General features: G+C 32.4%; 1 protein-coding gene across 1 annotated transcript; it reads left to right on the top strand.

Moving 5' to 3' along the window:
* Positions 1-747: 747 nt before the first annotated feature.
* LOC106068567 (hexokinase-1-like) lies at positions 748-14,329 on the top strand. The gene is made up of 12 exons (XM_013227993.2): positions 748-1,192; positions 1,633-1,801; positions 1,997-2,136; positions 3,068-3,149; positions 5,035-5,177; positions 5,284-5,383; positions 7,320-7,399; positions 7,906-8,018; positions 8,289-8,444; positions 8,892-9,034; positions 9,682-9,815; positions 11,963-14,329. Exons 1-12 carry the CDS (start codon positions 1,124-1,126, stop codon positions 12,059-12,061), a joined length of 1,428 nt encoding a protein of 475 aa, XP_013083447.1. The 5' UTR covers positions 748-1,123; the 3' UTR covers positions 12,062-14,329.
* The last annotated feature ends 885 nt before the right edge of the window (positions 14,330-15,214 follow it).

Raw genomic sequence — 15,214 nt, 5'->3', positions numbered from 1 at the left:
TTTTTTCTTAGATGTCTTAATTGATAAGTATTAACCTTAGATCTGTATCTAGTATGTGACGTTCAGAGTTGAACATTGAAACTATATATTGTACCAAATCTAGTACCATTGTTAAAAATCTAAATTATCTCTCGTAAAAACACTGACAGGATTGTGGAAAAAATACTAGTGTGTCTGTGCGTATATTTGTTTTTGTTAATAAGATATCAATTTTTTGTTTTTGGAAATAATAGCTACAAAAGTTTTAATGTAAATAAATTAAACACGCGACGAGAATATATAATATTAACAATATGTTACTATCCAGTGAACGATTTGTCTGTGAACGATTTGTCTGTGCCGTGAACGAATAGTCGCGTGAACGATTTGTCGCTTGAACGATTTGTCGTGAACCAACTGTCGGTGAACAAGTTGTCGGTGAACAAGTAGTCTGTGAGCGAATAGTCCGTGAGCGATATGTCGAGTGAACGAATAGTCGCGTGAACGAATTGTAGGGTGAACGAAATGTCTGGTGAACGAATAGTCGCGTGAACGAAAAGTCGTGAACGAAATGTCAGTGAACGAATTGTCGTGTCCCCCTTCGACATACGGATGTCACGGTGTAGGTAGCCCCCCCCCCCTCTCACCCCATCTTATAAAATAAAATGTGCAACACTGAACTATATATATTCTTGATTGTTATTACTGTTGCAGTGTTGCGATAAAGTAGACTTATCACCGTTTTACCTTTGACCTAAAGTTTATATTTTGGGTTAGAGTTTAAAACCTAGATTTACTTGTTAACGTGTAATCGTGTAAATATTAGATCTAGATCTAGATCTAGATTATCTAGATTCTAGAGTGGACCAGTTATAGACTAATAAAGACAATAAATTATAAAGTAATATAGACTTAGATCTAATAGACTAGAGTTAATACTATTAAAATTAATAGAGCTCTATAATTAATACTGTTCAAGATTTTGCTTTTTTTGCCAAACTGACTTTGCAGTCAGATTCATCATTTAGAATAATTTACTATTTAGATCTAGAGTTCTAGACTAGACTAGATTTTAGATCTCTATCTAGACTAGATCTAGATCTAGAGATCTTATTTAACAATCATAACAATATTATTATTAACAATGAGTTCAAGCAGCCAAAGTTCCAAGCTGAACACTCGTAAAGTATTGTCTGAAGACAATTGGACAAAGGTATCTATATACTATTATATAGAGTGTATATAGTTAAATATAGTAATATAGATTATAGTCTAGACCTAGATTTACATCTAGAATCTAGCACTTTTTTAGTTTTTATATTTATTTTCTTATACAATGTAGTTGTTTTTTTTTAAAGTAGATCTACATAAATAACTAATATACATCAAAAAGTAACTTTTTTGTTTAAAGTATTTCTGATGTAGATTCTAGATATTTAGTTTAAAAGTCTTTTCTGCTAACCAGAGAAAGCAAATCTTTTTTTTTTCCTGGTTAGATGACTTTTATTGAATTTAAAAATAATTTGTTACTATCTAAATCTAAGTCTTTTTGGGGGGAGTCTTTAAAAAAATGCCAGAGACGAGTGCTCTATCTTGTACCAGTCATCATTTTGTCAAATAAAACCTTTTAACTTAGTGACTGTATTCTTACAGCTGAACGCAGTGCTGCAACCACTGTTACTAACTGATGAAATTATAGACAAAATTCGGGCAGCATTTAGTGACCAGATGCATCTGGCTAACAGCACTGATGAAAATGTCAGGAAGACTTCTGATCACTTAATGATGAATACATTTATACGAGAACTTCTGGATGGAACAGGTCTGTCTCTTTGAGTTCTTATTTTCTAATCATAGCTGGGGTGCATTTTTAAAAATACAGATCTCCAGCATCTTCTATAGTGTGCAATCTATTTCTGCTGTTTAAACTTTTAAAATTGGGATCTTGATTGTTAGTCAAGTCTCTGCTGTTTGTATCTATAAACTGAATTCATCTTGAAATCTTTATTATTACTAGAGCAAGGTGATTTCCTTGGCCTTGACCTGGGTGGAACTAATTTTCGTGTCGTGCTTGTGAGGTTTAAAGATGGTGTAGCAGACACAGTCACACAGTATTACAACTTGACTGATGAAACTTTAAGTGGGCCAGCTGCAGGGGTAAGTTTGCTTTAAATAGATGAATAATTTTAATGTTAGGCTATATGTACAGAAATGGGTAATACTATTTGAAACATGTGACTCTGTCATAAAAGGAAATTTAAAAATGAAGGTTCCCCTTTCAGACCTTGTGATCTTTAGGGCAGATGTTGTTAAGGTCATCTGTTTCTTTGGCCAATGGTTAACAAGCAGGGTGTCTTGTGGCCAGCACAACGACCAACCGCCTTTACTTTCCCCAACTAAAGTCAGGTATCCATTAGAGTTGGATGGATTCAGGGGCACCATAAAAATCCTGAAATTCAAAATCTTAGTATTCACCAAGATTCGAACCCAGGATAATAAAAAAACTGATAATATCAGCAACAACTGTAATGACTCAATTTGCACCTTGCATTGTCACCAGCCAGTCACTGTGCAAGCATATTTATTCTTGATAGTATTATGGTACTTTATTTATTTTTTATTGATGGTTTCGGCTGCAAGATGCTCAAGTCAATTGTACCTAGCACATGGAACGTTTTGGAGCACTGTGGTATAGCACACTGGTCATCCACTGCACCCCAAACCAGCTCCAGTTGTCTGGACTCTGTTCTGCCACTGGATTTAGCTGGCAAGGGGCGAGAGAGTGATGCTGATGCAGCACAAATCTCCCTCACTTTAATAAATTTTCATCATTCCCACATTTATTTATTTTTTATTTATGGTATGTAATTGAAACATTCTGCTAATCAATAATAGACTGTAAAATTAATTTTCAATCTCTATAGTGTAAAGCTTACAGTGTTAACTGACATTTTCCTGACATCTATAACTGAAAGCTTACATTGTTAACTTATTTGCAATGTAATCAGTAATTGATGATATGTGAATAGGTTTAACCAGGGAAAACAGTTATTTCTAATTATTTTCTTAAAATTTGTTTTCATATTAGGTCTTTGACTTCATTGCTGAAAGCATCCAAGATTTTCTTGTGAAACAAGGCCTGGACAAATCTGAACAGAAAATTCCACTTGGTGAAGTTTTTTGTTGATCTTTTACTTTTAGAATTTAAAAAAATAATCTTTTATTTTAGCAGAATTCACATTTAATTAATAACAATGACATAATCATTTACTAACACCTTTGTAAATTATTATTATTAGACTCAAAAGCTGCCTCAGGCTTTACTTTCACTTGTTCTGCAGTCTGTGGGACATTGGAGGCACCACAACTGACGAGCTTGTCATTTCATTCCTTCTTAAAGTCTCATGAATAGTGAGACTTATCCATTCTTTTACATTGTTTGCCCATTTCTCTCTTCCTCCTTTCCTTATTTCTGTATATTGCAGAATATTTTTTTCCAAAACATAAGTTTAAGTGTTTCTCCATAAGGCCCTACTGATTTTTATATAGAGTATTCCTCATTTGAGATCCTCTTTTATAAATGCTACTTAGTTTAAAATAACACTTCATTGTCATGACTTAAAAAAAGCTCTCATGCTATTAGCCATAAACTTAATATAATAACCTGGCTTATCAGAGTTTCTTTTTAATGGTGGCTTAAAATTGCAGAGCTACCTTTATCTTTTAACTAAAATTCACATCTCCTCATACAAGACTTGCACTGATAAAGATCACACAAATTCAAGGTTTGTAATATATGTGTCCATTTCTTTGAGTCAGAATCCATAAGATGTAAAAATGAAATAGTAGTATACAATTCTTTTAACTCTAACCCTCTACTAAGAATCACGTTGAACTAGCAATTGTAAATACCTAGTCTGACTTTGAGAATAAGTTCCTGAGTCCACCAATCTCTCATGAAGTTTTCCTATGGTTGTGCTGGTTTCGTGAAAGATGAAAGAAACATGACCACTTCATTAAACCTATTGACCACATAGTAATCGATATGTCATTTATTTTTTCATGATAATGATTTTAGCTTGGGCCTATTTTAAATATATTAGGTCATTGTGCTGTTCATCTGATATTCTTGAGTAACACTAGCCACCAAAGCAGTACCTAAGTCTGTATTTCTGTTACATTTATGTGCATTTTGATGTGTTAACTTTTTTCCAATAAGATTTTGAATCATAGTTTATTTTTTATTTATATTATTTATTATATGGTCACTAATCTATAAAATTATTTTTTTTCACAACAAAAAGTAACAAAAGTACCACAAATAATCAGACAAAACAGAAAGAGAATCGTTAACATGTAGAAGTAATTAGATAATAATGCAATGAAAGTTTCCACAACTACATTTAATTATTTAAAGCAAACTTTTTTTTGTTTTGTTGGTCTTCCCTTTTAACCTGTCAGTATAATAGATATGGGGATGTAGGTCAAGTCAGGTTGGGACCTGATCTAAGCTGAAATGTGATACCAATGTTTTTGCTTGGAAGTGCCGGGGAGATTACTATTGTTCTCTACCTAAAAATACCCATGATTGGGAAGTGGTGAATTTTCATTTGTTGTCCATTCATCTTGTTTTGGGTTAGAATCTCAATTGTTAACTCTATTCATTAAATATTTTAAGTTTTTTTGTTTTTTTTTTATTTAAGTGAAAACTTTTTTTTTGTTCTTTTTAAATATTCATGTTTTTTTTTGTGTTTTTTTTTTTTACATTGAAAATGTTTATTACCAAATATTTGGTGCTTTCTAAACATGACTTTGTCCCCACGCCAAAACAACATCACCAAAACGTCTCATACTGCTATCCAGAGATACATGGAAATGTACACATTCAACCCATAGATCTTTTAGCTGTGATAGTCTTGAGTACTACTAGCAACAGATTTATGGAAACATGTGTTCATTCAGCCCATGTGTCATTTAGGCTTAAGGTCTCACTATTGTCACAAACAATCTTTTTTTTTGCACTGTTAATAATTAATTGTGTTTGTTGACCTGCAGGTTTTACTTTTTCATTTCCTTCAACACAACTTGCCTTAAATAAAAGTATTTTACTGACATGGACGAAGACTTTTAAATGTCCTGATGGGGTTGGAGAAGATCCGGTGGCCATGTTGGAAGCTGCTATAGAAAGGAAAACAAAAGTAAGTTCAAGTTGCATTCAAGTATCAACTTAAAATAATATTTAATGCTGAGATACAAGTTAAACCTTGAGGATCATTCACACATGTGTATTTGGTTGATTTCCAGAATTTACCAGTTGACATTGTGGTTGTGATGAGCGATACTGTCAGCACTTTAATGGCTGGAAACTATTTAGACAAAAAATGTAGAGTAGGACTCATTTTAGGTAAGACTCATGCTTGTTTATTTGTTTATTGTTTTGTGTAAAAAATAACTTTCTAATTTGTATGTTTTTGTCTTATCTGATAAGTTTCCTTGGGATGAGGGCTGTAAGGACACCACCACTGTGGACTCTTTCACAGCTTATACCTAGACTGTTTCTGTGGCATAGCTAGGAATTGGCCATTATTTGGAGGCCCGGGGGCTTGACCTATTTATGGGCCCCTGCATTTAGCATAATATTTAATTTTAAAAGCATTCATTTGAGGGCCCCCCCTCAAGTTGGGGCCCAAGGGATTTTTTTCAAATTCTCCCCTCTGTTCCACCCCTCCCCCCAGCTATGCCTCTGGTGAATATGATACACTGGTCCAATCTTTTTTTTTGGGGGGTTTAAATAATGAAACTATCTTTAATTGTTAATTTCAATCATTTTCATCATTACAATTATGTGGTAATAAAAGGACATGTGCATATAGTTCAGCCATCCTGAACATTCATGATTTTTTTCTTGTCTCAAATCCCAAATGACAATGAAATCACACCATTAGGGTTTTTCATTCTTTAAATCATAAATAGAAACAGAAATGTAGACCTGAAACTACTACTACTACTACTACTACTACTGTATATTTTTAAGTGAACACTTGTCTATTTTTTTGTATTTGTTCAATCGAAAGTGCAGTCATTTTCAAATCATGATCCCACTTGACTTTGATAAGTCTACTAAACTTGGTTTGAATTTGTTTACATCTCCTTATTTTGTCTCTCACATGTATTCAGTACACTGTTTCCACAAGCCACTCATGTTAGTCACACCATTGTCAGTGGGGAGGCTGATTTGCCCTATCTTCCTGTCATTCTTTCAGCCTTCATTTAAGTTATGGCCTCCCTTCTGTGCAACATATTCATGCAGTCTTTCACATCCACTTTCCACCTTCTTATTAAGCTAAAAAATCTATGCATGCCATCTCCCTGTACTCTTGCAAACATAGCTATTGTTATCACTTTAAAAAACAACAACCTCAAAGGCTCAAGTTGGTAGTTTGGTCATGTTGTTATTACTTTGTTGTTATTAAATATGTTAGACCTTTGGCAACAATACATCATTTGAAAAATTGATTTAAAGGTTTTTTAAAATTTTAAGAATCAAGAGGGAATACTAAAACAGCTGTTAGATTTATCACAATAGAATATTTAGACTTATTATCATACAGGAAAATCAATGACTTATTAACATGAACATTTAGATTAGCACAGATAGATACATGAGACCTAATAATGTATTATGTTGAAGTAACATCTGTAGAAGAGTTTATCAGCTTTTTTTTGAAAACACCAAAATGAGTGAGGTCTAGAAGTAAAAGTATGAGTTAAGAGTTGATGTAATATTGGTTTGAGAAATTTATTTATTTTTTACTAGTAAGTCTATTACATGTTAGGGATAGAAGGGATTGATGAGCGTTTTATGATATAAATTAATTGAAGCCCTCTTTCTTTCTTTATTGTGAAGAAGAGGGGAAATATTATTGGGTGGAAATTTAGGGCTTACATTTAGACCCCTGTTTAGGAGAAGTCCTATTGTATTTTTGTTCTGTTTTTTTTTTTTTACATGGCAGTCATCACTGTAGTCCTAAACATAATATATATCTTAGCCAACAAACAGATCTCATTGTTAACTCACACTCATAATAATCTTCTTTTCAATCACTTTTGTAATAATGTAATGTTGCTGCATTACCTCTAGAATGCAGATTTTTATCTATCAAAGTAGGTTTAAAGTGATGAAAACCATATGCTGGATTTATCAGCATAATGTTATATGGCTACCTTCACTTTGGCATGACCTCATTGCTGTTTTGTATCTAGTTGTGTTAAGAGCAATCTAGTTCAAGTCTAAGGAGTTCTAAAGGTAATCATTGTCAGTTTGCCTTGATGTGTTACAGGTACTGGATGCAATGCTGCTTTTGTAGAAAATATTTCAGACATAGACAAATGGACTGGAGACTATAATGACCCAAAACATGTAAGTGTAACGTTAAATTTTCTCTTCTGCTCTCAACTTTCTGGTTTGGATTCAAATCAGAAGAGGGAGTAGCTAGATAATTCTTAATGCAAAAAGAAAAACCCAGCTCAACAAAGATTTCATTGGGTAAAAACCTAACAATTTAAAGTTAGATCTCAACATGGATTTTCTTTCATATGCATGCTTTATATTTGTTTGTTTACTGGTGATAAAGAGTAATATAGAATTGATCTTTTGTTTCTAAAAAAAAAAAAATTAATATTAATTTCTGTGTAGCCTTATGAGAATGGTATTAACTACTGTAAAATTGTGTTTTTCTTTAGAATTTGTAATCTGGTTATGTAAAAATCAATTATCGGTGATCAATAAATCTCAATTAGACAGAACTAGTCTAAATATATTTGAAAGTCATATTTCATTTTTATGGTTTATAGTATTGAAATTATATTATTTTGTAACAAACTTTCATATCTATTATTGACTTAATATTTTTCCTTGTTCTGTAGGTCATTGTCAATGTTGAGCTAGGTTCAACTGGAGACAATGGATGCATGGATTTTTGCAGGAGTGAGTATGAAAAAGAGGTCGACCAGTTCTCCAATCATCCTGGATCATTCACGTAAGTTTTTGTTTGAAATCATTTACATTTTGGTCAATTCATAAATGTAATGATAATGTGGATGATGGCCAGCCTGATAAACAACTTATACAAAGAAATAGGAAATAAATCCAAAGATGTAAGAAGTCTACTTCAAATTAGTATAATAGATGAACTAGCACTAAAGTAATGCTAATAAAAGAAAAATGGAATTAAAATTAGAATCAGGTAAAGAAAAAGAAAAAAAAAGGAAAGATGATTCAATTTTATTTTCAATTGAATTGATTTCAGTTTTGAAAAATCTTTTTCTGGAATGTATCTTGGAGAATTGGTTCGTCTTGTACTGGTTCGTCTGATTAAAGATGGAACTCTCTTTAATGGTAAAGCAGAAAAGCTTATAGAAGGTAGATGGAAATTTACAACCTCCCATGTGACTGATATAGAAAGGTATGCTAATTAAACATTTTTGGTTTTCTATAAATATTCAATAACTTTTTACAGTAAAAGATTTTATTGTAAGGATATACATCTCTGAAAATTCATCTGTTATTCAAAATGCATAAGATAACATTAGATACATTTCACTAGAATTGCTTGGCATAACATCATTTTTTTTTTCTGCTTTGTACTATAAGTTACCTCAGTTTTTTTTCTGTTTCTTTTCTATTTATTTAACTCCCAGAACCTTAACCTTGTAACCCCATATCTTCTCCTCACTTTTCCTCTTTTACTGACTACCCTAACTGTTCATTGGTAAGTCCAAAACACTGGTCATTCCTAGCAGATGGATGGAGCTGCTTACATTATCATGTGTTTTTATTGGAGTGGAACTTTGTAAATCTCATGTCTTAATAATTTCTATAGATTCATCCTTTTTTTATCCCCTTATTTCAGTGATGCAGGAGAATCCCAAGAGAATACCAAGAATGTCCTCAAGAAGTTTGGCCTGGACTCTGGTGTCACTGATGAAGACATTGCTATTGTCAGAGAAGTGTGTGAGTTCATATCACGCAGAGGTGCTCACATTATTGCGGCAGGTAACTGACCACTGTCAATCTTCCCCTTGATAATTATATTACTTGTTAATAGTTTCAGATACACTGAAACTTTTGCTGACTTGGTTTATAAAAAATAAATGTGTAAATAAGCTTAGAAAATTAAATTGACAAAAAAACAAAACAGCATGCCAAACATACACCAAACTTGAAATTTGCAATTTTTACAGCCAAAAGGAAACAACATAATCAATTTAAAATGAGAATGATTTGCAAGATTTCAAAGAAATCGGACTTATTTAAATATTTTTCTTTACATGAATGACTAGATGAGCACATTAAATTTGATAAAGCAGAATTGTTTTTTAAAGAAACAACTTTAAATTAAATCAAAATTAAAATGTTTACATTTGAAAAAGTCTGTATATCTAGGCTACAAAAAGTCATTTCATTATGTGCTGCAATTTGTATGCACCATGTAAATTATAGCTGATTATTGCATTATCCATTTGAGTAGACCAAGAAATCAATTAGTATTTAGAAAGTAATCCATCAATTTTGTGCACAGCCATCAACATGGTGAAAAAAATAATTTTTTAATTAATTATAGGTAGGTCTAAATATGTTCTTCATTGCACTCTCTACTAGGCTGTATTCATTCATTTGTTGATTATAAATATTTGTTTAAGGGATGTCTGTCCTCATCAACTACATCAGATTGCCCGAGGTGACTATCGGTATTGACGGCTCACTGTATGAGAAACATCCCAAGTTCCACGACAGTATGATGGAAATTTTTGAAAGATTCAGCCCTAATACAAAGGTATTGACCAAAACCAGTCTCTCTTTTTGTTGCTCTCTCTCTCTCCCCCTCATAAACATACACATTAAGCAATTGTAGTATTCATCCCAATGTTTTTCTGACTTTCTTTTATTATCAAATGTTTGGTTTTATTTCTGTGTATCATGAAGGTTTGCCATTCAAGTTGCATAGAGTTTTAATGATCATACATTTTGGGAGAGGAGGGAGGAGTTGCGAAAAATTACTCACAAGTTAAAATGACATCTGGGTTTAAAAAAAAAATGAACAAAAATATCTCTTTATTTGCGCTTCCTTACTAACTACTGTCAGACCTGACAGTCAGACCTGACTAATGTTTAGGGCTTGACTGACCTCCAGTAGTGTGCATATATTTCAACCATTGTTTCTCTCCTTGTTTAGGGCTTGACTGACCTCCAGTAGTGTGCATATATTTCAACCATTGTTTCTCTCCTTGTTTTTTTTCCCTTGTTTCCGTCAATGATTTTTTTTTGTGCCCAAGTCAAAGGGAGAAAGTCATTTTATTATCCAAATCTCTCTCTCTAACTCTATGGTATATATTAATATTCTTGAAACGCATGAGATATTCCATTTAGTTCTTCTAAGTCTAAACGAAGGCTTCATGAAGATAACTTACAACCAAACATTTATATGTTGTTTAATTTAATAGGTCAGCCTGTTCCAATGAGTTCAATTCAAACAATTTTTATAATAGTTTCTGATCGATTTGTCTTTTTGTTTGATAGACTTGATACTAATGCTTAAGTTTGTGCTTAAATTCTGCCAACTGAACAGCAGTTTGTTTTGAATTTAAAGTTTTCATATTATGATCATCATATGCTCTACAGTGGCTTTTTAAATGGTAGAATAAGAGAAGTCAGTGTAGTCTTGGGGATAGGATAAGGTTTTTTGTTGACCAAAAATGCATAAAATTTTTCTCTCCTTGTTTTTTTTTCCCTTGTTTCAGTCAATGATTTTTTTTTTTGCCCAAGTCAAAGGGAGAAAGTCATTTTATTATCCAAATCTCTCTATAACTCTATGGTATGTGTTAATATTCTTGAAACGCTTAAATTCTGCCTATCCCTATTAGAACTTCAACTCAATGCTATAACCAATGAATAAAGACAGAAGCAAATGTTACTCGGAATCCTCTTTAGAATTCATTTTTCTACTTTAGAACCAAAAGGGAAACAATCTCATCATTTCTTTTGTGGGTGTTATGTTTCAGTTTCACATAGGAAGATGGTGCTTTTAGTAGGTTGGGAGATATGGTGCATACTTAGTCTAGAAAATTTATGATAGGCTCTAGACACTAATAGCTGTTAGAAATATGTACAAATAGGTTTCATAACTCTATCCTAGTAGTTTCGTAAAATATTCATTAGTAAAGTCCCCCCGTTTTAGACCTTGCAATCTTTAAGGCAGATGATGTAAAGGTCATCTGTTTCTGTGGGCCACTATTAACGAGGGTGTCATGTGGTCATGAATGACCAACCACATTTCCTTTACCCCCAACCAATGTCAGGTACTCATTAGAACTGGATGGACTCAGAGGTGCCCTAATGATCCCAAAATTATAAATCCCAGTCTTCACCAGGATTTGAACCAGGGACACCCAGTTCAAAGCTTTACCACTCAAGCACTGCACCTCCAGTTTCATAAAATATTTATTGAATAATTTGTATTTGAATAAATGAATATTAGAATACACTTTCTAGGGTTTCAGTTATTTCTGCTCTCACCATTTGTAGACATCTTTTTGAAGTCTGTGTTAGTCAAAGCAATTAAACAAGAGCAAAACAAATCTCAGGCAGAAAGATAGTTAATTTCTTTGGGGTTTGTGTGTGTGTTTTTTTTTTTCCCAAAGTTTTTAGTCCCAAGTTTAGCTATTTCTTACTAAGTATATAAATTTCATACCATTAAATTTATGAAAGACAATTCTGAACTCTTGTTTGTTCAATATTTTGTAAGCAATTTGAAATATTTAAAGGTTTATGTAAACAAAGCTTTGTTGTGGAGCTATTTCTGAAATTCTCTGTTAGTGGCAATGGTTGCTATTGAGGCAATGGTTGCTGTTCGGGCAATGGAGCGTTATTATGGGGAAATCTTTCTTAAAATTTTGAATGTGAACTTGTTTTCTATGTCTGCAGGTGAAGATGATCTTGGCTAAAGATGGCAGTGGACAAGGAGCTGCATTTGCTGCGGTTTCAGCATTACGTCAATTGGCTAAGGGAATACGATGTTCATAGTTAAATGAGGATTTAGAAAAGTCTCACAATTGTAGGTTTACTATTCAAAACTTTATTGTGTTTATGCTACTCATGAAAGAGATGTTGATTATTTTATTGTTTTATAACTGAAACTAAGTCATGGTCCATTCAGTATACCAAACACATGAGAAGTTCCCAATGCTATAATTAAATTCAATATACAATATTCCAAGATGTAGATATCTCTTAACACAAATATTCAAAATACTGGTCAGTTATTCGTATATGTACTTGTGAACATAATAGACTCTATCAGTTTTACCTTTCGTTACTTTCAGACATTTTATTTTAAATAAAAGTCTCCCCAAGTTAGGTTGTTTTTTACTAACTGAACTTGGCTAAAGACTTAGGAATTGTTAATTCATTGATTTAAAAATATTTTGTGTGTATGTGTAAGTTTTCACTTGATAAATTGCATCGTAAAGTTTCATTATTTACTGCTTTAATTTCTTCTTGAGCGTGTCCTATAGTTCCCATGTTCTTTTTTTATAATAAGAATATCTTTTTTTATTTTTTGTTTCATTTGCTATAATGAAGAATATAGATTTAATTATATGTTTGTTTCATGAATATTTTACTTTTTTTCTTGCTTTTCATTTGTAGAATTCAGCCTGTGCTGTAGAAATTTCACATCATTCATTATGAAACTCGTCTTCATTAAAAAAAAAAAAAAAAAAAAATAGAATTTTGTTGGTCTTGTCAAGAACATTTTACAAATTCATTGCATAGACTGAAAAAAAAATTGTTTTTTTTTTTGTTTCCCCTTAAATTTCTTGTTTTTTTTTCTAATTTATGATACAAATGTTCAGAGGTGATAAAAGATTTTATTTTTAACCTAACAGATTTTTTTTTTCTTTGTTGTTACTGCCATAAGACTTACTTTTTGTTATCTTTTTATTTTACTCCTGCCAGTATTTTTTGTTTGTTTTTAACTAGTTATTGTGAAATCAGTCATTAGGGTTGTAGACAATCACAGCATGCTGGACTATATATCTCATTTTTATATCACTATTTATTAGTTTTTAGTAAAGGATTTTTAATTTCTTCATTCTAACTTCATCTCAACTACACCAATGTAAATGTTGACTCAATGAAGCTTGTCAATTTTACAAGGGCAATTAATTCATGGCCTTGAAAACCTTAATGTACACGTTTTATTGTTGTTTTACATGTTTTTTTTATGTAGGAATAAAACAATGGCTTCCTTTGAGCTAGATGTACAAAAATGTGTACGTCATAGCTGGGTTCCCATAGCCCCATATAATTTTGTAATATTTCCCAATCTTCAGACTCATAGACAATGCCTAAATTCTATTCCTTGTCAAATAATATTCAATACAAAGCCATAAAATCCTTTTATTACTTCTTGAGATCTTTGTATTAACACTGGACTGTGTTGTTGAAAGTAATAGGAATCTTATTAGTTCAGTGACTAAAAGATAGCCTACTATAATTAAGCTAAAAACTGTGTTTGCTGATTTGAAGAGACCACCAATAAAAAATAAATCTATCTAGAATGGTCGATTCATCTAGCAGCATTCATGATCAGTTTTGTCAATCTAATTGAGTTTATTTGTCTGGCAGGGTTCATCCTTCTCATTTGAGTGCTTTATTCTTGTATGATTAAACTTCTAGTTGTATTTATTAATCCATGACTAATCAAAGAAATTCAGTATAAGTTGTTAGTCTAATTTCATTTGTGAATCTCTTAACTGGATTAAAATACAATCATATTTAATCAACATTCCTCATTGCACTTTGAAACAGTGGCAGGACATAGTTAATAAGCTCTCATACATGATGTAGCTTATAGGTAACCAGTGTTCCCTATCAGTAACCTATATCCTAGGAGCCTTACCAGTGGCCTACGTTCCCTATCAGTAGCATGTGTTCTTGGAAAATGACTATCACTCAACACTAATGGTGACCCCATCTAAAAAACTATACAACTAGAACTTTATCGGAAACTATATTTAATTTCATGTGACTTATAACTAAAAAGTCTCTCCTTAGTCTCTGGCATATAAATCTTTTGCTTTTGTGAACATATTTAGGATTTTTTTTAAATTTGTGTACATAATATGTATACATATGATTCAATGTGACACTGAATTATTTTAATGTTCAGAGTTTTATTGGGTAGTATTACTTATTCTAGTGATTTACTTTCAAATGTTATATTTTAGAAATGTTTTACAAATAACATGTAATATATACATTAAAAATAAAAGTTTTAAAAACACTATACTAACCCCAGTACTTCACACTGACTTTGTTTTGTTTGACTACAAGTTGATTTGTTTTTATCTTTCTTATTGCATAGTCAACATTGTCACTTATTTCAACTGGTCTTCATGTATGAATCACCCCTTGAGACTTAGCCTAGCAAGACTATACTTACAGGCTAACAGACCTTTGTAGGCCTATAGCGACCTACCAATTTATGAGCTGCGTGTTCTTTGTGTAATATTTGACGTGACACGTACTCATAGTGCGATATTGGTTTCGGTAGATGTTGGTCACCAAGTGAACACTAGATTCGATATAAAGACCGACTGTTCATGTTTGTTCAACGGAATGAAATAGATTCGTAATTCGTAATAAATAAAGAGAGATGAGATTCAATGTTCAGACAAGGAATATGAAAAGTCAAGATAGAGAGAAGACAGTACTTGACACAAGCAACACAAACAGTTATTACTTGAGATTTGACTACTAGACATAAAGTTGTCTTTGGTTACTTAGGATGTCAGTGACTAGCATCATTATCAATCTTGTTGTTGAGTGTCAGACGTACAAAAAGAGAATTACACCCCTTTATGTATCCATGTGCTGTGCCCTATTCACACTTGAAAGGCCTAAGCTATTTGAGATATGGGGTCCTTTATAAGCCCATATATTATATGTCAGTGCCAAATAGTTATTGGGGACCCGAAGCTATGGCTTGTGTTGTCTGCATGTAAATCCGGTCCTGTCTATGTGTTAATCAAATTATACATTTTAATTGGTTTTCCTGGCTGATGAAGACAAGTATTTCCTTGCGATACTAAAGGCACTAGGAATTCAGAGAGAGACCCACTCTGTCCCACGCCTCACACTAGTCGGGTCCGTCGTGAAATGTAACACATTTAA

The sequence above is a fragment of the Biomphalaria glabrata genome, chromosome 6 (genome assembly GCF_947242115.1).
Source record: "Biomphalaria glabrata chromosome 6, xgBioGlab47.1, whole genome shotgun sequence".
NCBI lineage: Eukaryota > Metazoa > Mollusca > Gastropoda > Planorbidae > Biomphalaria > Biomphalaria glabrata.
This window is presented reverse-complemented; position numbering and strand designations above follow the sequence as displayed.